The following is a 26,787-nucleotide window of genomic DNA, read 5'->3' as shown; positions in this document are numbered from 1 at the left end:
TAAAAAATTCAATACAAAATGATATTATTTTAACTAATATGTATTAAAATAATATCATTTTAATAATAAACCAAACTCAAAGCTTGTAATGAGCTCAAACTCAAGGTTGCCTCTTTTTAAATGAGTCAAACTCAAACTCCTTTGAAGTGAGTTCGAGCTTGAATTTCTTTGAAGCAAGCTCAAGCTCAAATTTCTTGGAAGCAAGTTCGAGCTTGAACTCAGTTTCATGCAAATCGAAACAAGCTCGAACTCGTCTCAATTCGGTTCAAAACCAGCCCTAAGTCAAACATTTCACTAGGTAACCTTCAATCGAAAAACATTGCCTGATCATTCTCTAATAGTTTTGGTCAACAAAATCAAAAACTAAAACTCAAAACCCACAAAATCTGTGTAAAATCTCCTCAAATGATAGACAAGAAAAGAATCCATATATTTTCAGGTAATTGACTTACTAATTTTCTTTCAAGGTTCAGTATCAGGTCAAGAAATTGTATGTATTCATTTCAACTATTTATCATACAGAAAACTTACCGATCAGAGAAGCACATGAAAGTCTAGGAATCCAAATATAATATATGTCTAAGCATGGCAGAAGATTTAATTAATTTACAGAACTATTCCATTTGGGCCACAGGAAAAGATCAATTTGACATCCTATAGCAACAAAGATGGCAATACCAATTTCTAGAACTTGCTCCTATTAGAAGTCTTGTTAAGGCCATCAATTTTCAAGCTTAAACTACTTCGAATAATTTCTTCCTGTGCTTTTCAGTCCAAAATGTACAAAATTTCCAGATAGAGGACCATATACATTTTCTAAGAAACAGAACTGACACCATATGGACCAAAATTCTAGACTTTGAACTGGTAATTTAAAGGGAGTTCTTAGATATAACTTCTCGAAATCGGACATACCACTGAGCATCCGATGAATTGTTCTCCTGCTGAACTTGCTGCTGCTGAAGCTGTGCTTTGTCAATCACAAATTTGGCATAGTCTATTGATTTTGGAGCCAAAGTGGACTTGGTGGGAGGAGCTGGAAGAAGGGAGACCAAAACCCTTGCAACCTCCTGCATCGTTGGTCTGTCCAAAGGGTTCCGCTTAGTGCACAGTAGAGCAAGTTGGAAGGTCTTTCTCACATTGCTCATATCCGTGCATGTAACTGAAACTTCTGGGTCGACGGCCTCCATTACCGTATTGTCATCGGCCTTGGACAGTATCTGAAAGATAAAACATATATGCAACACGCTAAGTTTGACTTGACTTTCACAGTTGCCTTGATAAATATATGGGTTGTCCCCAAAATATTGTTAGAAAAAAAAACTATGATTGCAGGAAGAGGTTACCAGCTGATGCAAGTTAGACTCATTATCCACAGCCTTCTTCCCAGTCAGAATCTCGAGAAGTACAATGCCAAAGCTATAAACATCTGACTTTTCATTCAGCCGAGAGGTGCGGGCATACTCTGGGTCTATGTAGCCAATAGTTCCCAAAACATATGTTGAAGCATGAGCCATTGCAGTTGGTATACATTTGGCAATGCCAAAATCAGAGAGATGTGCCTCAAAATTCTCATCCAACAGGATATTTGAGGTCTTAACATCTCTGTGTATAATTCGAGGATTGCAATCATGATGAAGATAAGCAAGTCCTTGGGCAGCTCCAACTGCAATTTTCAAGCGTGTTTCCCAATCAAGTTTTACTTTTTTTCCGGGTCCTGGCATGTCAAAAGAATAAAAATAATAAATAAATAAATCATGGAAAGCAAAAAATAAAACATGAAGTATAAAAATTAAAAGATGAAATTTTAGTGGGCATTAAGTACAATAGGAAAGCATCACTTGCCTGTGCCCATATTATATTAATTTTACTTAACTTACGAGCGAAATATACTACCCATATTATATTAATTTTACTTATCCTACAAGCGAAATATACTAACCATGCAGAAGATCCCAAAGAGAACCATTTTCCATATAATCATAGAAGAGGAGATTTCCCCATTGTGACAATGCATAACCATGAAGACTGACAATATTTCTATGTCTGATGCTGCCAATGGTTTCAAGTTCAGTCTCAAACTCTCTCGTGTTATGAGGATACTGATTGTAAAGTCGCTTAATTGCAATTGGTCGGGAATTCTTCAATACACATTTATAAACCGTGCTTGATGCACCATATCCTATGATATACTTCTCACTCAAATTCTCAGTGCTTCTCATAATGTCATCAAAGGTGTGAATAGCCATATCCATGTGAAGAATCACAATCCTAGGTGGAGCTGAGAAAGTAAAAAACAACCTTCAGGAAACAGAAAAAAGGTTAACTGTCCAGAAAATACAAAGGCAAACACATACCCAGCACAGACTTTTTGGAAGCCTTAATAAACTGTTGTTTCTGCTGGTTAGATTTGTACACAGCAACTGCAACCGTGACTAACAATGTGATGAAGCCCAATATCATACAAACAACAGCAGCTCGGGAGAAAATAACTGGAATGCAGGATACATCATTAAGCAAAAAGTTCATTTTTAAATCCTTATATATGAAAAAGCCAACAGACATTATAAACCAACACTATAACATCATGGAAAGATGAAGTTCATACCCCTAGACCTCCGTATTGAAGGACCACAGATTGACCCATACCAGTTGCCACATAATAGTGGATTTCCAATGAAGCTGATATACAAAATACAAATAATGAATACAGAAGTCATAATCCAAAAGGACATATACCTAATTTTAATGCATACCTGTCAGGAGAAAATCTTGAGAAGTTTTTGATTGGAGGTATAATCCCAGATAAGTTATTGTAGGACACATTCCTGGAATGACAGAAATTGGTGTTCAGTAGACAATATATTGTTTAGTTAAAAACTGAAGAACTGGACCATGGCATCCTCTCTCACAAGTTAGATAGACTGAAACAATTGGTAAGCTGGTCTGGAATTTCTCCATGCAAGTTGTTGTTGTTCAATATCCTGCAATATAATTTCATAAAAAAAAAAGGCATCAGCATGACATCTAAAATACTAACAAAAAGTATATCGTGACAGCTACAAAGGAATTAGATTTAAATTTTACAGAGAAAAGATATTTTGGAGCTGGCCCAGTTCTGCAGGGATGCTACCAGAGAGATTGTTGAATGAGACATCACTACAAACAAGCAGAAATAAGTATCATCATATCAAAGAAAATTAATTGCAACAAAATTACAGATTTATTGAAACAAGTAACTCTTCACATTATCTGTATGCTTTTGAGATTTCCAAATTCAGCAGGAAATGGCCCATTAAAATGATTTCGGCTCAAGTTTCTGCACAAATAAAGAAAATAATCAGCTATACTGCACAGCCATGAACAAATGGCAATCATACCAAAAAAAAAAAAGCATTTCTGCAGGGCATACAGGGTAAGAAGGTGCTCCAGCTCGCCAATAGAAGCAGGAAGAGGTCCAGAGAAATTATTGCCAGAAAGATCCCTGAATGATAAATAGAACACATAACTTCTAGCATTGACTCTTAGTACCAAGAAAAGTACACGATAAACAAAATAAACTTACAATGTATCAAGATTAATGATTCGTCCCAGCTCTGTGGGTATCCAGCCTTTAAATTTGTTCTTTGACAGGTTTCTGAACACAGAAGAATAGCATACACTATATTAATATCATAAAACAGATTACACTGAAACTGGGACAACATATGTAGATGAAAAGTATCAAAACATACAGGTAAGTCAAACTCTCCAGATTGTGGAAGCTAGATGGGATGGACCCACTTAAGTGATTACCATGCACATTGCTGTAAATTAGATCAAGATTCACAATCAATAAACAGAAGTAAGATGCAAGGCAATTAAACGAGTAAATAAGAATCAACGAAACCTACAATTGATTCAGTGCTGTACAGGAACTGATATTATGTGGAATGGGTCCTTCAAGGTTATTATTTGCAAGATTCCTAGAAAACAAAACACAAGCTGGTTGGTTAAAGGACAAAAGACACAACACATGGAAAATAATCCAGACTCACAATTCAAACAATTGGTCAAGCTTCCCAAGCTCTGCAGGAATTGTCCCAACAAGTTGATTATCATGCAATTGCCTACCAAAAAATACACGCCAAAAGAAATTAGCAACAGGATTTCCAAAGATGTAAAATAAGGTTATGTTACAAAGTGAGAGCTCACAAGTAACTAAGCTTTGACATATTGCCTAGTTCTGGCGGGATTGGTCCAGTTAGCTTGTTGCCATGGAGATATCTGGTACAGTAAACAAACTTATTAATGAACAAAACCAAGAAGCAACAATAACAAATGTCTAACACAAATGAACTAACAGTTTTCCGGTATATGACAAATTGCCAAGTATGGGTGGAATTGGTCCAACAAGTTCATTCTCACTTAAGTCCCTGGAAAAGGGGCAAAAAGCATAACGATAATAAATTTAGAACAACTGACCATAAACTAAATAAAAATTCTTTATTGATACAACATGCATACTCACAGAACAGCGAGAGCCTGCATCAAGCCAAGGACCTCTGGAATTTTTCCAGTTAGCTTATTTCCTTGAAGTGACCTAACCAAAAAACAACAGATTGAAATTAGTCAAATCCTTCTGGTCTGCCATACTGTGCAACTATTAAGCCAAATTTATCAAGAGAAACAATAGATAAAATAAAAGTTAGAACACTTACAGAGTTGCCACTTGCAGGAAGCCAATGTTGTACGGTATCACACCAGTTATCTGATTATAAGATATATCCCTGATATTCTCAACATACAAAGAAGTAAATTTACATAAAAGAAAAAAAATAAAAGAAAACAAACCAGCAAAAAGATAGGATTTAGCCATGACATACAGTATCTCAAAGCTTGTACAGTTACCAATACTGTCTGGAATTGTGCCAGTTAAGTTATTGCCTCTCACATCACTGAAACAAAAAAAGCACGACAGGTCCAATCAACTCTAAAGGCTAAGAGCAATAAAATGCAAAGAAAATAAGAAATAACAAACTGTGATTACTTACAAATACCACAAGCCAGTCAATTGACACATGTCCGGGGACAGTGATCCAGTCAAGGCATTGCCTTGTAGCCCACTGTGAACACAAGTTTCAAGTTTAAACAACATCACTGGACATTGTAATATACATTCAAAGTGAAAATAAAGGCTAGAAAATATAACAATTTTCGTTTACTTAATAGAAGTTTTTTAAAACTTACAGATATTGCAGTACTTCATTCCAATAAATTATTCTTGGTATCTCACCCGTAAACTTGTTTCGAGCAAGATTGCTGAAATCACAAAAACAAACACAAGGTAAATATGTAATAAAAAAAATAGAGCAATAAACGACCTTACAAAATTTTATAAAATTGAAGCTTATATATTCCGATTTTGTCACATCTTGCAGCATCACTAATTTAGGCAAGAGTATCGAAAGATTAAAAACTTAACAAAGTGACTTACAGGGTCTTCAGGTTGGGAATCTGTGTCAAAGTTGAAGGAATAGGGCCAGTAAGCTCATTGTTTTTCAAATTCCTGCATAAAATAAAGGGATTTTTCACTCATTTTTCCCCGGGAGATTTCAAAATGAAATAATAAATTAGAACTTAATGTGAGAACTAACAGGTACTCAAGATGCTTGAGCTTTGAGATTGAAAATGGTATGTCACCATAAAGATTATTATCAGATAAGTCCCTGCATTATGCAAACCAACCAAAAAGTAACGCCCACACGTTGGAGAACAAGAAGTTTGTTAAATAACAATGAAACACACAAGTAAAACAGAGAAGATAGTATGTTTACAGATGAATAAGGGAAGCACAGTTTCCAATCTCGTCTGGGATTTGACCCGTTAGCTTGTTCCCTTGAAAGTCTCTGCGAAATTCACAAACAAAAATGAAAAAAATAACAATTACTTGCGAGAAAAAAATTTAACAAAAATAAGTTGTTTTAGCAGCTTTAAAAATACACCCTACATAGATTGCAAGTTACTCAGATCTCCAATGGCCGGCGAAATCTCTCCACCTAGATTCAAACTAGACAAGTTCCTGCAAATAGTCGGTGTAGAGAAAAAAACGCAAGATAAAATAATCAGTTGAAAGCGAAGATATAGCTATACATTGCAGTGCATAAAAGAAGAGAGCAGAAAAACATACAAAGCAGCAACTGAGAAGGTGGCATTGTCACAGAAAACACCACGCCATGAACAGAAATCATAATTGTGCACATCGTCCCAGTCCAATAACACATTCACTACATTGCTAAACGACGCCTTCATCGCCATTAAAGCTTTCCCTGCGCACCACCATTCATTAACCATAACAAGTACAAGCTCCCGAATTCTGACTATTATTATTATTATTATTATTGTTTTTTTTTTCATAACACATTGTTAAAATCTTTTTATCAAAAAACAAACAAATCAAAATTTAAAAAAAATAAGAAAAACAGAAACCTTCATCGTTGAGCGGAGAAGCATAATGACAAAGAAGCAAAAGCACGGCGGTTAAAATATAAAATGAGAGCAAGCTCTTCTTCATCCTGACTGAAACAAAAACTTGCATTTTTCGAAGGAAAATGGCGAGTTGTTGTTTGTGGTTATGGCTGAAACATTTTGAGTTGGTTTAGAGGAGAGAGAGGAGAAGTTAAGGAAGAAAACAACAGGCTTTTAGCGTGAGGTGCAAGGTAGAGTTCTGAGCATAGGTGTTATGAAGAGCGAGAGGCTAGAGTGAGCAGCAGAGGAGAGAGAAGAGAGAGGATGACAGACATAACGGCGGTGAAGCGACGTTAGTGGCTGAGCGCAAATTTCCTTCTTTTTTATAATGAATCTTTTGATATCATTAGCACCAGAGTAAGGCCGTCATTCGTACTACCGTTTCCCAAAGCTGTTCCATTTTTTGACAACACAGATTCCGATCACGCGCCTCTTTATATTTGACTCTAACGCATCATGGTAAGTTCCCAATAAATTTCTTTTATTTTTAAATAATATTTATTCTGAATTAAAATTTCTTTTGAAGGTCTTGCCCATATATAAAATCAAAATTTTAATTTATTTAAATAAATGGTTGTAAAATTAACAGCTGAATTTAGAATTTTATTTGTTTTATTTTAAATAAATGATTCGATTCAAATATAATTTTTTAATTATAGAATAAATAGATATTAAAATTTCTATCATAAAAAGTAAGCGTTTATACAAAAATACAATATCTTGAAATGTTTAAACATTTATACTACAATAGTTGTTAAGTTCTAAAAACACCCCTACATTCGTGACTCTGGTGTGATACCCCTAAGCGAATCCCACATCGATAAAGCACGGGAGAGATGTTGGGTCTGTGTGTGCTCTGTCTTTGGATCCCACATTGGTTAGTGGTGGGAGAATTGAATTGGTTAAATAGCCTGTGAGCTTCTTAACTGTTAAGACGCGTTTTGGGTTGTAAAGCCCAGAAGCAAACCCATGATGGACTGTGTGTCCAAAATGGACAATATCTTAACAGTGGATCGAACTATTGGACCTGGGGTGTTACATCTGGGCTCTCCAATTGTTCATTCATGAACCAACTTTTACAACCGACAATCTAAAAATCAAATCATATAAAACCCAAACATAGATTGTTGAGGGTAGGTGAGTTATTCTTTTCAGTTGACAACTTGATTCATGGATTGTTGATTATAAATATGTTATTTTGTTAGATTTAGAGTTTAGGAAAGAAAATCAGAGAAAAACATATTAACAATGTCTGAAAGTCTTGACGATATTGCCAAGGCTTGGAGACCTCGTCGACCCTAACTTAAATATAATAGTATTTTAAATATTATGTTGTTTTTGTGATATAAATGTTTAATATATAGAAAGTACGATAACCAGATCCTTCCATTTCCAAAAATAAAATTACATAAGAAGGCAAATATAATTATAAATTTTTAAAGTAACTATACAACCATTTTAAAATTATTTTACACCGACAAATTCAAGTCATAAAAAATTTAATATAATAATTATCATTTAATATATTGTTATTAAACATATTATTTTTTCATATATAAAAGTGATATTATACGTGTTTATAATGAATATTAATTTGAATGTGATTCAAGTTAGTTAAAACTCGATCTGTAACTTTGATTGAACAAATCAAATTTGAACTTAAGCGAAAAATAAATTTGCTTTTATAATGAATTGAATTTCAGTCTTGATTTTAGAAATCGAGTCAAACTAAAATTAAAGAAAATTTTGTTTGTCGATATCAAGATAGCTTTTATAGATTTGATCAATCTTAAGCTAACACTTATTTTGAATTGATTTGAATTGAATCAAACCTTCAGTTATATATCCATGAATTTAGACTAAAAGACTTATTCTCACCCCAGGTTTAGTGTATTATCAAACTCTCACATATAAAGCTTTAAAAACTCAAATACCCATCTATTATCTAATTTCTATTAAAATTTTTCAGTAATGATTAAAGGTAAAATCGTCATTTAATAATAATATTTTAAAAAATAAAAGTTTATATAATTTTCCTCTCCTCTGTTTTGAAAAACTAATAATTTTCCTTCGATATTCAGTTTTTAAAAATTATTTTTCCCCCATAGGGTTTCAAATTTTTTTGCCAGAAAATCATTGAAGAAATTTGAGACCCTATAGGAAAAATAAAATTTTTTAAAACTTAATTTTGAGAAAAAAATTATTAATTTTTCAAACTAAGAGAAGAAAATGATATAAATTTTTTTAAAAATATTTTTATTAAATGGCGATTTTACTTTGAACTTTCATTCAAAATTAAAAAATATATATATATATGATAAGTAAATAATTTTATGAGTAAACCTTGGATGAGAATAGGTCTTTTGGCCTTGAATTTAATGTTAACATTTGGATTGACATTACATGTTCTGTATTTGGCATGAAAATGGAGCAATAGACGAGAGTAGGGCTGGATTCGAGTGAAACCGAACTCCAACTTGTGAAAGTCAAGCTCAAACTCAATTTGAATTCGATTCAACTCATTTGTTATTATTAAAATGATATTGTTTTAATATATTTAGTCAAAATGACGTCATTTTTTATCAAAATTTTTAATTAAAAAAATTAACAAATAACTCAAATTCAATTGAATTCATATAGAGTTAACTCATTTCAAATTTAAACTTGAGTTTAAATAGATTTAATTTGAGTCTAACCCTTGGTGAGAGTCTTTCGACACCGGACACTTCCGTGCTGCGTGGAAAGAATATTTTGTTTAGTTTGTGTAATTTACGATGGTTGGGCAGTTGTTGCTGAATCTGTACATTGACAAACATCAGCCGTACCACCATACTTTCTTTACACGAAAAACCAAACATGGAAACTGACTCTGTTGCCTTCGGTAATGAAATTACCCACCCTGATTAGAGACAAAATATTGCCCCAAGGTAGTTTGTGGTGGCAAATTCGAGAGTGTGCAAGTATATTAATTCACAATTTATTAATAATATATTATAATTAAATTCTTAATTGGTAATTATTAAATTAGTCACTGGGTCTTGAATTTTAATTGTTTGTAGTGATCGTTCTAAAAAAATAATCTCACTAAAATAATGATTTTTTGTTTTAAAAAAAAGTCAAAGGACTAATCTTTAGGATTGGATTCAAGATAAATCAAATTCAAGCTCAATTCGATTTATATATAATTGAGCTCGAATTCGAGCTCATAAAAGTTAAGTTTAAATTTGATTCGAATTCAATTTAACTCATTTTTCATTATTAAAACGATGTCGTTTTAATACATATTGATCAAAATAATGTCATTTTGTATTAAAATTTTTAATTGAAAATTTTGACGAGTAGCTCGAGCTCTACCAAACTTGTATAGGGTTGGCTTGTTCTAATCGAGCTCTAGCTCGAGCTCAAACGGGTTGGCTCGTTTTGTATCCCTTTAGTTTTTTCTTCAATCTCTAACGATCAGATGTCATTTCTGCCATCGGTTGCCCTTTCCACAATCTTCTTCTCCTGTCATCGATGCTCTCATCAAACCAATTTCATAGGATGAAAATGAACTATCTTTGTCCGATAAGAAGATGAAGACAATTCATCATCTTCGTCTCTTCGGTCAAACAAAAACAAATGATCTTCTTTCTGTTGATGAATTAGCGTCAGTCGAATCAAAGTATTGAACATTTATTAATCACCCAAAAAAAAAATTGTGATTAGTAAATGTCCAATGCTTTGATTGAGATTGAAGGAATAATGTTGTTTGACAAATTAAGAGTTGCTTAAGGCGGTTGGGTTTATGAGGAGGTCCCCTCTTATAATAATGTCATCAATAATTGAATTCATATAATGTAGATATTAAATATCAACATAATAATTTTCAATTATTTTTTCACATTGCACTAGCCCCACTCTCTTAGTAGGCTAACCAATGTCAAACCCTAAACAGTTTTCTCTCACCGTCTTTAATTAAGAGTCAATTTATGTTGAATCGAGTACGAATTTAGAATCGAATCCTAAAAATTTTTCAAAAAAAATTAAAGTTAAGCTTAATTTGAAGAGAGTTGAGCTTAAGCTCAATTCAATATTATCACGAGTTAAAATTGATTAAAACGGTATTATTTTAATGTGTATTAATCAAAATAACTTGTTTTAATTGATTCAACTTAAAATTTTTCAAATTTGTGAACTTAATAAATTGAACCTTTAAACTTGAATTAGATAATATAAACCATTAGATTTGAGATCTTCTGAGCCAAACTAATTTAAGATTCGTTCAAATCGAACTAATAATCAAGTTCAAGGAAAGGGATTAAAGTATACTTTCTAAAATGTTTTGGATTAGTTTGTACTCTTCATGAACCTGGTGGATGACTTAGTGGTTCTGCTTTAAGTCACGTGGGGGACAAACATTTAATCTATTAAATTAAATAAAAATAAAAATAATAATAATAAAGTCAAAGAAGATCATTCTTTTTTCAAGATCTTATTTTTTAATTTTTAATTTTTAATTATTTATTTTGAAGTTAAAATTATTATTTAAACTATAATATTAAAAATAAATTAAAATTATATCTAATTTTTTAAACTCTAAAAAATAATAATTTTTTTTTTTCAAAAACATGTTTAAAAAACAATATTTTTCTTTTAAACTTTTTTTATCCAACTGCTCTCCTCCATACACTTAATTTTTCTCTAACGGTCTCTTCCTAAGAAGACAAAAAACTTCATTGTCTGTCAAAAAAAGAAAAACTACTGAAAATGGCCAAAAAGGAACAATTAGAGATTGAAGAATAAATCTTAAGAGAAAAAAATATATTTTTTTAAAACTTTGATGTAAAAAAAACTATTATTTTTCAAAGTTTAAAAAAATAAAATAAAATATTAAAATTAAACAATTTAATTAATTTTAATCACCTATAAATAAAGATAAAATTTATCAAAATAAAAAAAAAAGGAACAATCAGAGATTAAAGAATAAATCTTAGGAGAAACAATATTATTTTTCTAAACCTTGATGTTAAAAAAAAAAAAATTTTTTTAAGTATAAAAAAATAAAATAAAAATTTAAAATTAAACAATTTAATTAATTTTAATCACTTATAAATAAAGATAAAATTTATCAAAATTAAAAAAAAAGTAAAAATAAGTCCTTTGGCCGAATTAAAATAATAATAATAATAAAGGGTTATGATCGGAAGCTGCAAAATCTGGTCCTGCTGCTGCAGCCATCGGCACTTTAGCAATAAACAGGTTTTGTCGTATAAAGCTGTCCATGCATGCTCTTCTTCGTAAACTTCGGTTCCTTTTATGTTTTTTTGGGGATTCATAAAAAATATTATTTAATAATTTTAAATCGCGATTGGGCCAACTTTTACTTTAATCTTAATTGATTCAAAATCCAACAAAGCCCCGATCTGACCCGACCGTAAGCCACGTGGCAAAATCATAGGGGAGGTATGAGGCCGAAGAGGGCGACAGCTTATTGCTGCAGAAGTGAGTCAAGTCAGAGAGGAGCCAGCTATTTATCCGCCGGTGAACCCCGTCAGCTGTAGTACCGGCGTGACCTTATATGGGTCCCAATAGTATTGGGCCAAGAAAAGACGTGAACAGTGCTGGGTCCCCGCTTTAGATTAAATTTTTTTTTATTTTTTAATTTGTAATGATTGTTGTGGATTTTATAGTTTGCGGATAACGTTGTGCCACGTATACAAATTCCAATACCGGAAAAAACTAGGAAGGCTCTTGATCCCATTTTCCCCATTTTTTTATATATTTAATAAAATTTTAAAATGTGTATTTTTTTTATGTAATATATAAAAAAGTCCAAAAGATTATATTTCATTAGTGAAATAATAAATTTTAATTTATTAATTTTTAAAGATATAAATATTTATTATTATATTAAAATTTATTATTAGAATTAGAGGTACAAATATTATTTAATTAAAAATATTAAAAAATTAAAAAAATATTATATTTTTTCTTATATATTTAAAGATTTAATAAATTTTTATCTAAAGTTTAAAAAGTGAGTATTTATTCTCTATGATTAATTCATTTTCCTTCTTCTTCGACAACATATCTTTGACCAATCTGTTATACCGACATGCATTCCAATCTCCTAAACAAAGATGAATCGTCTATCAATCGAAGGTCGGTTAATGATTCATCAACAAAAGTCTTTGCGACACATAAATCTATGTACACATCTGTGTTTGATTGACTATGCATCAATCGATCTATACAAATTAATCATCGTATAAATCTGTATATCATACAAACGTTTACCAATAAATTGTCAATCTATTTTTAGTTGATCGATAATTTGTCTTCATTTGAAAAATTGAAGAACATATAAGTATGAAAAGTTGGTTGAAAATTGGTTTTAAAGTATGAAAAAATTATTAAAATTTTAAATTAAAAAAGAAATATAAGAAATTTTTATTTTTTAATATTTTTATACTTAATTTAATCAATGAATTTAAAATAATTATGTATTTAAATTTTTTAAAAATGACCGGATAAAAATTGATTACTTCATTAAACTTTTGGTTAAGAGAAGAGCCTTGCGGCATATGAAAAAATAAAAAAAATAATAATAAAATAAAGAAGGAAAGGGAAGGGAGGAGGAGGGACCGGAGGGTATTAAGAGGGATTGATTAAACACATTATAGGACCCGTGATGGGTTAACTGTAATTGTGATATGATGTCTCTCTCAAACACATTTTCATTATTACTATTTATTATATAGTGGCCTAAGAATCACATCAATTTTAATATTTTATATATATATATTATTATATTAAGGTCTTTCGGTAATTCTGTTACGAAACTGGGCCAGATGGATGAATATAATTGGCTAGTCATTTGTATCTTCCTATCCTAGGATTAGACACTCCCACGGGCTGTATCGGGCCAAATCTAGCACGAATAGGCCATCATCTATTAATTAGCCGGGTATGCAGACTGTACCTGATGTTATAATTATCCTATAACGTATGGTACGAATTTTAAGGAATAATATAATATAAATAAAAAATTATATAAATTATAAAATATATTAAATTAATATGATATATAATATAATAAAAATAAAAATAAAAATTTATAATTATAATATTTTCTGAAAATTTTTATTATTATTTTATTTTTTTTAAATTACATTATATAATATGATGTTTAATATATTATATAAAAAATTAAAATTTTAATATATAATATAATACACGATTTAATTATCATAATTATATTGATTCCTAAGCATGATAAAACCCAAGACATGACCTAAGATATAGTAGGCTATACTTTTGCTGATCATTAGCAAATTAAAAAATAGTTTGAATCCAATTATTTTTTAAACGAGTTATATTTTATGATTTGAATTTGATTTGACTTCACTCAAAACTAGCTCTGATCAAGTTACACTGAACTGAACTAGCTCTCGTCCTAGATCCAGGCCTAAGGCTGAGTGAAATAGTATTGGAGAAAGAAATTTGGGTTCGGGAGAAGGCGGTGGCTGCCATGTTGGTTTTCTTGTAATTTCGTCCGCAAGATCAACGTTGCGTTGGGTGGGTTTTGGCAATGGTGTACTTGTGAAGATTGAGAGGTCCATCATCGAAAATGGGTGGAGATTTTGGAGATTGAATGGCAACGACAATGAAATAGAAAATGTAGAAGAAGAAAAAAAGAATTTTTTTAATTAAAGAAAGTGAAAATAACTATTATCAATAAAATTATATATATATTTTTTAACACATAATTTGAATACATAAATGATTTTAAATTAATAATAAAATAACTTTTAATTATATAATAACATATTATCTATTTATTTAAATTATATGAAAAAAATAATTTTAATTTTGGTAATATTTTATTATGAAAATTAAAAAATTTCCTTGAAGAGGGCGTTTGGTTCAAGTTCATATTTTTACTAATTAACTATATATTTAAAATTATAAATAAGATTTTAGGAGTGTAAGTATAAGACTGTAAACTTTAAGAATTTATTTATATTTTACTCAAATCAAACTAACCAACAAGCTCATGCTTAGCTCGATAGTCAAACTCAACCTCAAGCTTGACAATAATCAAGTTGAGCCACGAGGCGCTTGCAAGCAGCGCAGCGCATTTGCAACTTTCATTCTTTGATATGTAAAGTATCTAAATTTGATTGATTATCAAATCATATGACCATGACGAAGGTAATACATAGGAGCAAGTTCAACCATGGACAATTCTAAACCAATGAGAGACATGGCAACACAAGCATTAACAAAACCTAAACAGTAGGAACCAATTTGAGGGCAGAAAGATTAGTCATACCAGCACAACTCTTCAGTAATCTGAAAATTTCAAAATACAAATACACAACAGAATATAGCCATAGAAACTGGTTTCTTCAAAGCTCCTACCAGAAAGGGCAGAAATGAGTCCAATAATGTTCATACCAGAATCACATTGTGTACTATGTTGACCAATGAACAAATGTTAAGACTGACAGAGACATATCAATCTCCTCATCCATGTCTGGTGCTCAGGATGCTGGATTGGCATTATGCCATCCCTTGGTGCATGGTGGAACTTCCCTGAACTCGTCAAATTCCTTCACGTGAATGTCGCAGCACTTCCACTGCAAAAGAAGATAACATAAAACATTCAACTTCAAAATTTAATATAAATATCAATGATGATGGAAGATGATTAAAATGTTGCATTTAGAAGTATAAAATCTCACCCCTCTCATTCGGTCATGAAAAACAGCAGGCCCAGGATGGTAACTACATGCAGTCTCATGATTATCCCTTTCTTTGAAAGTTTTCCCACATCCCTTGTTTTTGCAAGTTTGCGGCTGGTTTATATCAATCCTCTTCACTGGAGCAGGAGGCACTTGAGCTTCTACATCGGTTTCAGCAGGTGTTGTTGTAACTGAATGCTTTGGTTCTTTTGCTTGTGAACCTATATGGAAGTCAATCTTCAGCTTACAAAACAACATGGAATCCAAGGGAAAATATGGAAGCCAAGTAGCATAGAAGTTGCTTAAATCTATTGAATATTATATGCCCACAAATTACAATGTGCTTGAGAAAGAAAGGAAGATCACTTATAAGCTTAGAAACAATGTTTGCAAAGGCATGATGCCGGTGTCACTTAGGAACCACCAAAGAGACAGAGCATTTCAATCTCAATTTCATCACTCAGAACTTAAGAGAACTAAAATCCTGATATATTAAAAAAAAAAAGTGCACACCCACACAAGCTTAGAACCAGCATGATTAAAAGGCACACAGCTCATTCTTCTCCCCCCTCCCATTCACCTGGAATGTAATAGAGGAGAATTTTCAAATGAGTGCAGATTCTTTCTACTGAGTTTATCAGGCTTTATGCTATAAGTATAACAAACAGCTATAGGCCTCCTACAGCTACCTCTTGTCACCTATATACTATCAAGTTAGAAATATTCTGCTACCATGAGACCCAAAAAGTAAGACACAAACAATGTACATTCTCTAGATCCATAGGAAAAGTATGAAAAAAGAGTACCATGATCTGAACAAAAGAAGCCCTGTTGACATCTAGGGCAAAGTTCTTTTGCTGAAGTACTGGACGGAGGAGCTGCTGAAGGAGCAGAAACTGCAGGTTTTGGAGTTGCTTTTGTTAACACTGGTTTTTCAGTTGTGTGTTTGCCTGTCTTACATCTTCATTGATGGAAGAAACTTTGAGCAACTACTACAACCAAGAGCTTGGAAAATATTTATTTATATCAACAATGGTTTATGCAAATGAAATGAGAAGCTCATGCAACTAAAATGAAATATACTTAACAGACTATTGCTTCTAAATAGACAGAAAGTCTTAGAAGTAGCTTCAACAAAAAGCAAACCTAATTAATATAAATTAATTAAAAAATAATTACACTAATCATATTCAACATAACAACTTCAGGCAAACTTTTCCCCAGACATCATTCCAATCTAGTTGTTGAAACATGGTATGTTTTTGCAGTTACTCTGATTCTTTGTTCATTTCCATTTATCATTTATCTATTGACCAATAAGTAGGCAGTGTAATTGGCACATATCTGCCCTCTCACACTTGAAGTCATACTCTTTTCCTTTGTCAACACCAACAAATGCAGGAAGCAAGTTCCACTACATATGTACAAGTGAAGCACCAAACAAAAATTATCAAATATAGTCCCTTCAATTTGGGCGTAGGGGTGGGGTATATATATTTCTTTCATGAATAAGGAATGTGATTTATGAATAGAATGGCAGTGGAATATATTCAACAACAAAACTGTTGGATGCATTTCAGCATTGAGAGCCATTTTTGGTTGAAATAAAGTTCTATATGGTTTAGAGCTACATATATACGTATGGAATTAAGCCAGCCATCATGGGCTCCCAAAAGAACCAATATTTGGCCCAATATTTTTTCTGTAAAAGATGATCTGATGTAGCAGGACTTTTGAAGCTGAAGGCAACCAATCAACTATGTTTTGAATGCAAGATGGCATAATCTTCATATTCAAATGAGTAGATTTATTTTTTTAATCAATATCAAGAAGTACAAAATGATCTAAAGGAAAAGTTAATTGCTTGTAAAAAAGCATCCGAGAACAGAAATGAGAGTAATAACCATATCACCAGCAATTCTATATGCTTTACCAATATAGAGCTAGTAAGTGAAGACGGAAAACATGAATTTCACTTTGTATAGGTACTCTATTATTTATCATCGACTGCTAGTGCAGTGAAAAACAAGCTCTGATTATAAACTTTTTAAGTCCCATAATGAAATATGCGAGCGCTTACCCTGGAATTTCTAAAAACAAGCTAAAATCGTGACTTCTCCTCTTGCAACAACTCCATTCTTTCATCCCATCATGAAATATAGGCTGGATAATGGAATTAACATTAAGTATGATAATGAAAGTACATTATTTTAATTATATTAATTTTTAGAAAAGGAAAATGATTCTAGAAAAGGTAAATAGATAAATGTCTGACTTACTCCCTGATCAATTAAATATGCCGACACAGTAAAATGAATCCCGCAACCATGCAAGAAAAAAATATCAGCATGATGGGTAAGCAAACCATCGAGTCAAGTTTAATTGAAATTAGATGTATTACTTATCGTACTTCGGAAATCACTTTAAAAACCAAAATCAAGAATGAACTTGATTAGAAACATAAGTTTGTATAAGCTCAAGTTAGTTTTGGGAAAGATATTAAACAATCAGATACATCCAAAAAGAAACACATTACTCACTTGGAAAAAAAAAAAAAAACAAATATAGGTTTGTAACATAAGTTTGAAAACTAATAACAAGAGAAGATAGAACACCCCTCTATCAATTCTCTCTATTTACAGTCCTAACAGATAAAATACTTCGTAATTCCTATAACGATACCGTTTAGGAAATGATTGCCTGAAAAATTTCAATTGCCATAAACAATTTCAAAGATAGAAGTCAAGTTTGCAGTGTTTGCTCTGGAAAATGCAATCTATCTTTACGTATATTCATTAAAATTCTCAAGAACTTGCTAAAACGGCTTTGAATGAACTCATAGCTATATACCAGTACAATTATTTAGAATATTAATTCCTTTCGCTTAGAATCTTCTACTTTTTTTTTCTTTGTTTATCATTGTTTCATAAATCACAAATAAATTTAATCATACATAAATTATATCTGAATCTCTTGAGAAAATACGAGATGAGCGGCTATTGATAATAGGAAACCATCAACAATAAAAATTTAGAGAAAATGAATAACAAGATGATGAAATCAGAATACCTACGGAAGCATGGTAAGTGCAGGAACCTTCAGGATTATCATCTTCGGTAAACACGGCATCACAGCCAATTCGCTTGCACCGAAGTTTCACCACCTGTTCGTTTTGCTGCTGTTTCTCCATTCTCTCTCTCTTTCTCGGTGATTGTGTCTTTGGAAGACTTCGCGAAGGCTCAAATGTAACCGTTTAGAGATCCCGTCGTCGTCTCAAAAGAAAAGGGTCCCAATGATTTATTTTATATTATGATCCTTTCGGTTTATAAAAGACAAGGTAAGGTAGCCTTCACCGTGTCTTCTAGAATTTGCGCCATCAACCTAACAGAAAATAATCAAGTGAAAAAAAGAAAATTATAGTACTGGAAAGTATGATAGCGAGGGGAGGATTTGAATCCAAACAAGGAACATCTCAAGTTCAATTTGAATTTTAAATGGCCAACTCAAGTTTGATTCACTCGACTGATTGATTTGTTTGTTGAAAAAGTTGTTAAAGAAGAAAGATCGGTGAAAATTAAAAAAAATCACTAAAAAAGAAATAAGTTAACGAATAAGTGGAGAAGTCGTCTGAGATTATAAATATTTTTTGATAAATTGATCTATTCGATCTTCAATCGAGACTATCCTTACTTGAGTTTAGTTAATTCAAATTGAACATTTAAATTCGAATTGAATTAAATCAAGATTGAGCTAACTTAAACTTAAGCTCTACTCAATTAGAGTGAAGTATAGCTCGAATTCGTAAAACCCACGTAAAAATTGTTCGAACTTGGCTCGTTTAAGAGAAGTCGAATTTGAGTTAAACTCAAGTTTAAGTTTGAATAAAATAAAAAATGACTATAATATCATTTTAATGTGTATTTATAAAAACATCATTTTAATCTATTTATATCAAAATTTTCTAAACTCGCTTGATTAATTAAACACCTCTAAAACTTAAAATCGAAAATATTTAATTCTCATATTCGAATTCATTGGAGTCAAACTTGTTCAAATCAAACTCATTTTTAAATTAAAATAAATGTAATTCGAATATACTTTTACTTAACACAAATTGGTTCGATTTGGATCCACCCTAACGGTAAGGTTGTCATTGTAACCAAAGAAATAGACAAGAAGAATGTCATTGAATTAAATTTAACAAAATAACTGGCTACAACCAAATAATATCGAGCACTATATTTCATAAACAAGGCTAATGCGGTAATGCTTGCCGTGTTTTCATCTATCACTTCACTTCCACTCTAAGCTACAGGATGCTGATCTAATTTACAAGGAGGGCGGTTGGTTATGTGCCCAGAAATTTATATTTACAGTGCAAAGAATACTGCATGTACACCGTTAACTTTGTGAAGAGTTTTGGCGTAATTGGAATGCTGTCTTCTTGTTTTCCGAACCCTGAAATATGGAACCTTGTAATGTAATGGCAGCAACCCTGATTTACAAATAGTTGAAATCTGAATCATAGCCCTCACAATATTCTGTTATGCACTTCAATAAGGGAAGATTTTTCCTGCAAAATAAACAAAACAATAAGTAGAATTTACATCTTTCTGCTGTTTCAGGACCAGAATTTTTTACTACACTGCATAAACACAAGAAATATCAAATATTAGATAAGTAAAGAATCACGGGGAAGGTATTTGATGTTCCAGAGCCCTAGCTGCCAAAAGTTTTCAGAAATGTTCGGCAGATATCGTCATAGCTTGTCATTTCAAGTGTATGTTTGATAAAGGATGTGTTCTTAAGTTTTGTGATGCCGACAACATTTGACCATTGGAGATAAACTGAGCATCTAGCATTGCTAATTATTTCAAACTCTAAGCACATTATGCAGCATTTGCATTATCATACCACAAAAAGGCACTCAAATTTACATGCTTGTATTGTGTTGTGTGCATGTACGTGCAGATAATACACTCGAATATTTACATGCAGATAAATACACATGAATATGAGAGAGAGAGAGACCTCATCCCGCGGGACACTTTCTGAGGGGAACCAACGCAAGAGAACTCCCAAGCTCATCACACTAGGTATCAATTTGAACAAAAGAGGAGTTGTCACCTGTAGATCATCCTTCCATTGTATCAATAAAATGACTCACCCAAGGAAGGAATTTAAAATAAAATTAAATAAACTAAGCAAAGAATGCATGTTCCGATTCCATATGAACATATTACCAAACTAAGAGCTGTAGTTCCAAGAAGTAGAAGGTACATCTTTCCCTACATAATCAGCCAGATTTTAAGTCAATAGCAAAAACAGAACATTATTTTCGACATTTACTGGCACAAAAATTTAGGTATAAATAATAGCTAGGGCATAAATAAAGTGTTAGGAAAGAGAGACAGATGTCACCTCAACAAGATGAAGATTTGAGGCTCGACTTAAGAGCACAAAAGCAAATTCTCCAATTTGAGCAAGTGATACACCAACCTACATCATATATGTGAAATAAAAAATAAAAACAAAAACAGGAGAATCTACAAATTATATGCCTAATAACGAATTTGTTCTATAAGCTTAGAAAAACAACTTACTAGGAATGATGTCCTCATGCTATACCCAAACAACTTTGTAACCACAGCAGCGACACCAGTCTTTACAATGATAACCAGAATAACAGATGCTAACAAAATGTCCACATGGCTCCATAGAAAATGTACATGTATAAGCATTCCAATACTCGAAAGGAAGAGAGCTGCAAACAAGTTACGGATTGGTTCCACCTACAAGGTAGAATTACATGCAATTCAGAAAATATGTCCAAATATTCTCAGAAATGAAACTAGCAAAAAGATAAAAGTGTTTGTTAGTGACAACCAGACTGATATGGAAAAGATTGCAAGTTGGCACCTATACTATTTCAAACAAATCACAAGCTATGAAATCCTATTGAGTTTATGTTAAGCCTTAAATTACCACCTTATGTTAAGCCTGTATAGAATAAAGAATAAGAGAGATGAGAGAGAGTTGCTGACTAAAATACAAAACAAATGAACTTAAAAAGCACAGAAAAGTACCTGGTCTAAAGTATGTTGAGCAAAGTCAGTGGTAGATATCATAACTCCCGCAATAAATGAACCCAACTCAAGACTTAGGCCCAGCTTATCACTGCACTGGAAAGGAACTCCAAAAGAATCTATTTTCAAAGGGATGACCACTTAACAGAATAAATAAAAATTGCAGAAACGGTAAATTAAACTTGGAAGGATATATAGATCAAGATGAACAGCTTGAACCTCTAAAAAACAAGTGACTGTGTTTTGAACTTACCCAAGCAGATAATAAGCAGAAGGCAACTGCAGCAAGCTGATAAAGTTCATTTGTCTGGACAGAAAAAATGAAAACAGAGTGAGCTAACAAAGAAAGTCCTAATAAACCAGACACATAACCATAGTTGTTAAAAGCAAAAAACACTTAAAGACAATGAGGGGTCCTATTGCCCTAGGCAAAAAAAGCAAGGCGAAAGCATCACCTTTGGACCAAAGACGATAAAAAAAAATTAAAAGGGACAATGAGTGAACAAGAAATGGAGCAGAGGGTTAAGTGAAAGAGAAGAAAGATAAAAAAATCAGTAAATAAAAAGTTGGTAGGTGGCTACAATTATGCGGTAGGTGTAAAACTTTTATAAAGGAAAAAAATTATAAATTAAATATAATTATTTGGTCACTATCTCTCCAACAACCTCTATGACAACCTCATAACTCGTCAGTGATCTTTCCAACAACCTTAAATCTATCTAACAACATCTCCAACGACCTCAGAATTGGCCGACAACATCTTCAAAGACCTTAAAACTTTTTGTCAACCTCTATGACAACCTTGAAGCTTGCCGATAACCTCAAAATTGCCTTAGATATCAATGAAGTTTTGTGTGATAATAAAGTGTGCTTTTCCAATGCCTAAAGCATCTCCAAAGGCACAGAAAAAGCAGTAGAGGCGATTGCATTTGGACCACCAGTCACCTTGAGTAAAGCATTGCCTAAGCGTGCGTTTGACAACTATGCACGTAACAATATGAAGGTGCAAAATGCAAAATATGATTAAAAAAATATAAATGCAAAACTCACTTGAGATGATAGTTGTATCATCAGTTTTAGAAAGCGGGGAACAAAAGTCCAGGACAAAATAGATGCAGAAGTGAGATATATGGACAAAACCAGCAGCCTGAAGTTAAAATGCACATACATATCAGATTCGGCAGATATTGTTTACATCGAGGAAAGGATAGGAACAACAGTGATGAAACCATTACTGAAAAAGGTTAAGAAGGAGAAAAACATTCAAACTCAACAATTATTAAAAAAAGGGCTCAAACAAACTTACAGCTTGCCCATTGAAACTATTCCTTGTAAAGGGCCACTAGTACCACCCAAAACTGGGAGCAGAGCAAATAGTAAACCAACAGCACAATCCTGATATAACGAGAGGTCAAGGAATGAAGGGGTATACCCAGCATATAATCTCAAACCTCTATGCAATATTAGAAACTGAAATTTGAATGTAAGTATTTATAAATATTTTTTACAATACCTGAAAAATAAGTGTTCCAATTGTAACTTGACCGTGCAGAGCATTATTACTATTCTGTTCAACTAAAAATTTCACCACCTGATACACATACATGAAAGCATCAACCATAAGTAGACTTTGGAAAGTGGAAGCTGATAGGTAAAGAGAAATTCTAAGGTCAGAAATATAGGAAAGTAGTGTAAAAGAATACCACTGCAGTAGATGACATTGACAGGAAGGAACCAGCAAATACACCCTCTGATAACTTTGCTCCACACAACTACAGAATCAGTAGATAGTAAAAGTTTAGCATCCAATTTACATGGGAATCATAACTTTGAGACATTACAAAACCAAACCCAGATGCTATCAGTGCTCAGTAGCATACCACAGCAATTATGGAACACAAGCACATAAATATCACAATCTGTAGCATCCCTCCTAGAACAGCAACAGGGCCTACCGCTTTTAACTGCATTGATGTAAATCAGAACAGAAATTGTCATTAATTAACACAGAATTTTCAGCATTAGCTACCACACAGGAACTGATCACAAAAAATTACCGTAATTTATAATAATGTTACCTTTGTCAAAGAAAATTCCAGCCCTAAAGCAAAAAGTAGGAAGACCACACCAAACTGCGCAAAAGTTTCCACCTGTGATGAAAGAAACAGAAGAACATGTTAACCAATATCATATGATCACAGGAAAACAAAATGCAATACCAAAACACTGTACATGGGACATCTACCACATAGTAGTAATAGTTGATGGTATATCTGCCAAATCACAGAAAGCCTAAAACATCAAGTACTTGAGCTAAATGACAAATGATTCAATTTAAACTATAGTCATAATAAGAGATTGCTATTTCTAGCAAATGAGGCTAAAGCAAGTAGCTTGGAAAACCTTTCTCATTCAGAAACACATACTTATATTATTATTATTATTATTACTATTATTATTATATCAATAAAACTATATGTATCCATTTTGGATACATAAATATATACATACTTATATGTGTCATCATTTGATTGAGTAATTTTGAATTAAAAATAAAACAATACTAATCATGTAATGACACGTATGAGTGTGTATACATTTATGTACCTAAAATAGGTACGTATAGTATTGCTCTTATTATATATACAAAAATTGATTGTTCTCAAACCAGTTTTCTGATTGGTTGAACTACCAACCCCAAATAAAATCAGTCACTCAACGTTCTATCTGCTAGCTTTATGAATACCTTTTATATTCATCTAACCTTTTGTCAAGGAAATATTGAGTGAATGTTTAAAGCTAAAAGTAGAAAAGAATAGAACTGAGCAACAGGGATGGAATAATAGAACCTAATGTCATGACTTAAAGAAACAAAAAATAAAGCTATTTACAACAACACACCTGCACCATTTCACTAATGAATTTTAGGCCTCCTGGTCCGATAAGCGAACCCGCAAGAAGGTAGCCCACAATGGCCTATCATGCATTCACAAATAAATCAAAAAAGGAAAAAGAAAGAACTCCACAACAGAACATCACACAAATCCCTTGACATTGCCAAGCAATAACTGTTTGAAAACTAAATAGCCACTCAATGCAAGCAATTAAGTGATTAATGCGGCTAAAATGTATGCTACAAACCGGTTGTCCCAAACATGAAAAGATAATTCCACCAATGGCAGCAGAAACTATGACAACCACCAAATCAGAAATTAATCTGCAGCAAAAGCAACATATTAGACCATAAGATATCAGGCACCAGCAGGAACCTAAAGTCATTCCAAAAAATGACAGCTTTTAGGAAAAATGAACCAAATGTACCACAATGTCGTATCACATCCTCAAGACTGTAAATTCAAAATATAAATAAATAAGCTTATATAAAGACTCTAACCTCAAGTCTACTTGAAGTACTGGATACTTAGATTTCTTGTTTGACATTACGAACACGTTATCCTATAATCAAGTTAGAAAGAGATGACATTAAAACCAAACACTGCCTGATCAAAGAATCTGTTCAAAAATCACTGAACTTCAGCACACCTTCTTGTCAATCAAGGTTGTTGTGTCATCAGACTCTTCTTGTTCTAGGGAAAAGACATCTTGAAATTGAAATGACCGTGTCCCACTGAGAAAAATACATGATAGAAGAGAGAACAAAAAGATTGTTATTTTGGTTACAGAAGAAATCATGATGTCTGATTTCAGTATTATTCAACAAATATAATCAGAAAGAAAACTTTTTTTTGAAACACAAGAAGATTAGACATTCCCATACTTTGCCTCTTGTTTTTCATTTCTCTTGACCTTCTCATGGGTGATTTTTGCAACAGTCTCCAGTACAGCCTGAAATGCAAAAACTCAACTCAAATTTGACATGCACAGAAGAAAGTGAACAGTATCAGATGCCTAGTTAACAAGCTAGGGGAAGAAATTGATTGTATTTACGGTCAATGGCCACTGGCATATGAATAGACAAAAAATACTTTAGGTTCTCATATATGTAAAATAATGTACCCAACCAAAAAAATTAAAAAAAGCATGTAAAAATCTAAATTTTCCCCTTTTAGTCCACGCAAAGGCACTCCTGTCCTTTGGTATAAGCAAAAATGATTAAAAAGAGTTACAACATTATACAATAGCCTTTATTGAAGAAGCAAACCTACTTGCTGATCAGCTACACTGCTGTTGAAGCTCCTTCCATCAGATCCTAGAGATAATTGAAGGCAAGACTAAGTATCGACTCAATAACAGTTAGGCAGCCAATGATGCACAAAGGAAGACAATAAGTACTTAGGATATCACATTGGTGTTCAAATGACAGTTGAAATTGGTAAAAGCATATTAATGAAACATGGCACATTTTTAAGCTCACCATCATGGATTCCAAATCTGCAGCATAGAGATAATCTATAAATTCTGAAACTTGCTTTACAAGCCTGAGTTCGAACTGAGCCCCACTAAATTCCAAAATCTCAGGGCAATGGGAAACAATGGCCTTTAACCAAAAAAATTGACCTTACCAAGCATAACTCTCTGAACTCAAGAGATTCTTCATCATTAGAGGATAAATGCAATCGTTCTGGTAATTAGTGTATCATCTTATTTTTTCATCTCTCTTGGTCGAATAATTATGTGTCCAAGGCAGAGTGCAAATTAAAATCTCAACAAAATAATAAAACAAATCATGATCAAATCTTTTTAGAAGCCTAATTAAACAACAATGTCTGCAAACTAAGCCTCAAAAACAACACAAATTATAAATTCATGATCAGAAACAAGTATTTGAAAATAAAAATAAAAAACCAACCTGCAGACTGTTCGTTCTCGGGAAACTCTTTCTCCAGAACCCGATCAAACATTTTCGCTATACTGCCGTCCCCGGCATCTGACACCGAAGAATTCAGAAGATTTCCGTAAAACCTCTCCCTGGTCTCTTGATCAGATCTAATGGACAAACATATGTGCGCATAAACCAAAATAAGAACCAGACAATATGAGCAGCCAATCACCCGACGTTTCGCCTTGAATAGTATAAAATTCATGTGGTTCAGTTAAATCTGCAGCAGCTTGGATGGACGTCGTCGTTTTGGTCGTGACGACTGAGAATTTTCAAGGGCGGGACGGTGATGGTGAAGACGAATGAAAGTGGCAACTTAGCAGACTTTGGCTTGGCAAGCAATGTACGCTTTGCTTTAATTTTATCGGTGTAGTGTAGTTGTAACGTTCCATCATTACTTTAGTGGTGAGTAAAATATTCTCACCCAGGATTCGGGAGAAAGCTTTAAAGTTTAAACGCGTCAGAAAGAAAGGGCACAGGATTTGTGACAAATAAAAAATTTAAATATTATTTATTTTTAAAATTATTTTTTTTTGGTTAAATATAAAGATAAAATAATCGTTATTTAATAATAATATTAAAAAATATATTTTTTTATTTTATTTTTTCTCTTAAATTTTAAAAATTA

The 26,787-nt window shown here is 32.5% G+C and overlaps 3 protein-coding genes across 4 annotated transcripts; all 3 read right to left on the bottom strand.

The window, feature by feature from the left end:
* Positions 1-547: 547 nt before the first annotated feature.
* LOC123224915 (LRR receptor-like serine/threonine-protein kinase ERL2) lies at positions 548-6,750 on the bottom strand. The gene is made up of 27 exons (XM_044648685.1): positions 6,469-6,750; positions 6,170-6,308; positions 5,990-6,061; positions 5,817-5,888; positions 5,637-5,708; positions 5,477-5,548; positions 5,230-5,301; positions 5,034-5,105; positions 4,866-4,937; positions 4,701-4,769; positions 4,511-4,582; positions 4,344-4,415; positions 4,195-4,266; positions 4,038-4,109; positions 3,894-3,965; positions 3,735-3,806; positions 3,566-3,637; positions 3,413-3,484; positions 3,248-3,319; positions 3,088-3,159; positions 2,913-2,984; positions 2,757-2,828; positions 2,609-2,682; positions 2,358-2,492; positions 1,943-2,281; positions 1,347-1,717; positions 548-1,220 (listed from the first exon to the last, which is right to left on the bottom strand). The coding sequence occupies exons 1-27, from the start codon at positions 6,575-6,577 to the stop codon at positions 873-875; spliced, it is 2,952 nt and encodes a 983-aa protein (XP_044504620.1). The 5' UTR covers positions 6,578-6,750; the 3' UTR covers positions 548-872.
* Positions 6,751-14,795: 8,045 nt separating this feature from the next.
* On the bottom strand, positions 14,796-18,846 carry LOC123226547 (cysteine and histidine-rich domain-containing protein RAR1-like). 2 transcript variants are annotated; one of them, XM_044651076.1, is made up of 6 exons: positions 18,307-18,846; positions 17,513-17,515; positions 17,314-17,396; positions 16,040-16,194; positions 15,234-15,454; positions 14,796-15,128 (listed from the first exon to the last, which is right to left on the bottom strand). In XM_044651076.1, the coding sequence occupies exons 1-6, from the start codon at positions 18,421-18,423 to the stop codon at positions 15,033-15,035; spliced, it is 675 nt and encodes a 224-aa protein (XP_044507011.1). In that variant the 5' UTR covers positions 18,424-18,846; the 3' UTR covers positions 14,796-15,032. The 2 variants fall into 2 exon arrangements, with proteins under 2 accessions (XP_044507011.1, XP_044507013.1); XM_044651078.1 differs by lacking the exon at positions 17,513-17,515 and having other exon boundaries at positions 18,307-18,845.
* A 555-nt stretch (positions 18,847-19,401) lies between these two features.
* LOC123226529 (K(+) efflux antiporter 5-like) lies at positions 19,402-26,549 on the bottom strand. The gene is made up of 20 exons (XM_044651054.1): positions 26,130-26,549; positions 25,486-25,529; positions 25,098-25,165; positions 24,863-24,947; positions 24,714-24,775; positions 24,461-24,536; positions 24,221-24,295; positions 23,398-23,469; positions 23,200-23,283; positions 23,023-23,091; positions 22,833-22,910; positions 22,626-22,714; positions 22,370-22,466; positions 21,573-21,626; positions 21,320-21,415; positions 20,837-21,025; positions 20,655-20,732; positions 20,477-20,521; positions 20,265-20,360; positions 19,402-19,806 (listed from the first exon to the last, which is right to left on the bottom strand). Exons 1-20 carry the CDS (start codon positions 26,362-26,364, stop codon positions 19,765-19,767), a joined length of 1,734 nt encoding a protein of 577 aa, XP_044506989.1. The 5' UTR covers positions 26,365-26,549; the 3' UTR covers positions 19,402-19,764.
* Between the last annotated feature and the right edge of the window lie 238 nt (positions 26,550-26,787).

Source organism: Mangifera indica, chromosome 9 (genome assembly GCF_011075055.1).
Source record: "Mangifera indica cultivar Alphonso chromosome 9, CATAS_Mindica_2.1, whole genome shotgun sequence".
NCBI classification, from domain to species: domain Eukaryota; kingdom Viridiplantae; phylum Streptophyta; class Magnoliopsida; order Sapindales; family Anacardiaceae; genus Mangifera; species Mangifera indica.
The sequence above is the reverse complement of the archived record's forward strand: the minus strand, read 5'-3'. Positions and strand labels throughout refer to the sequence as shown.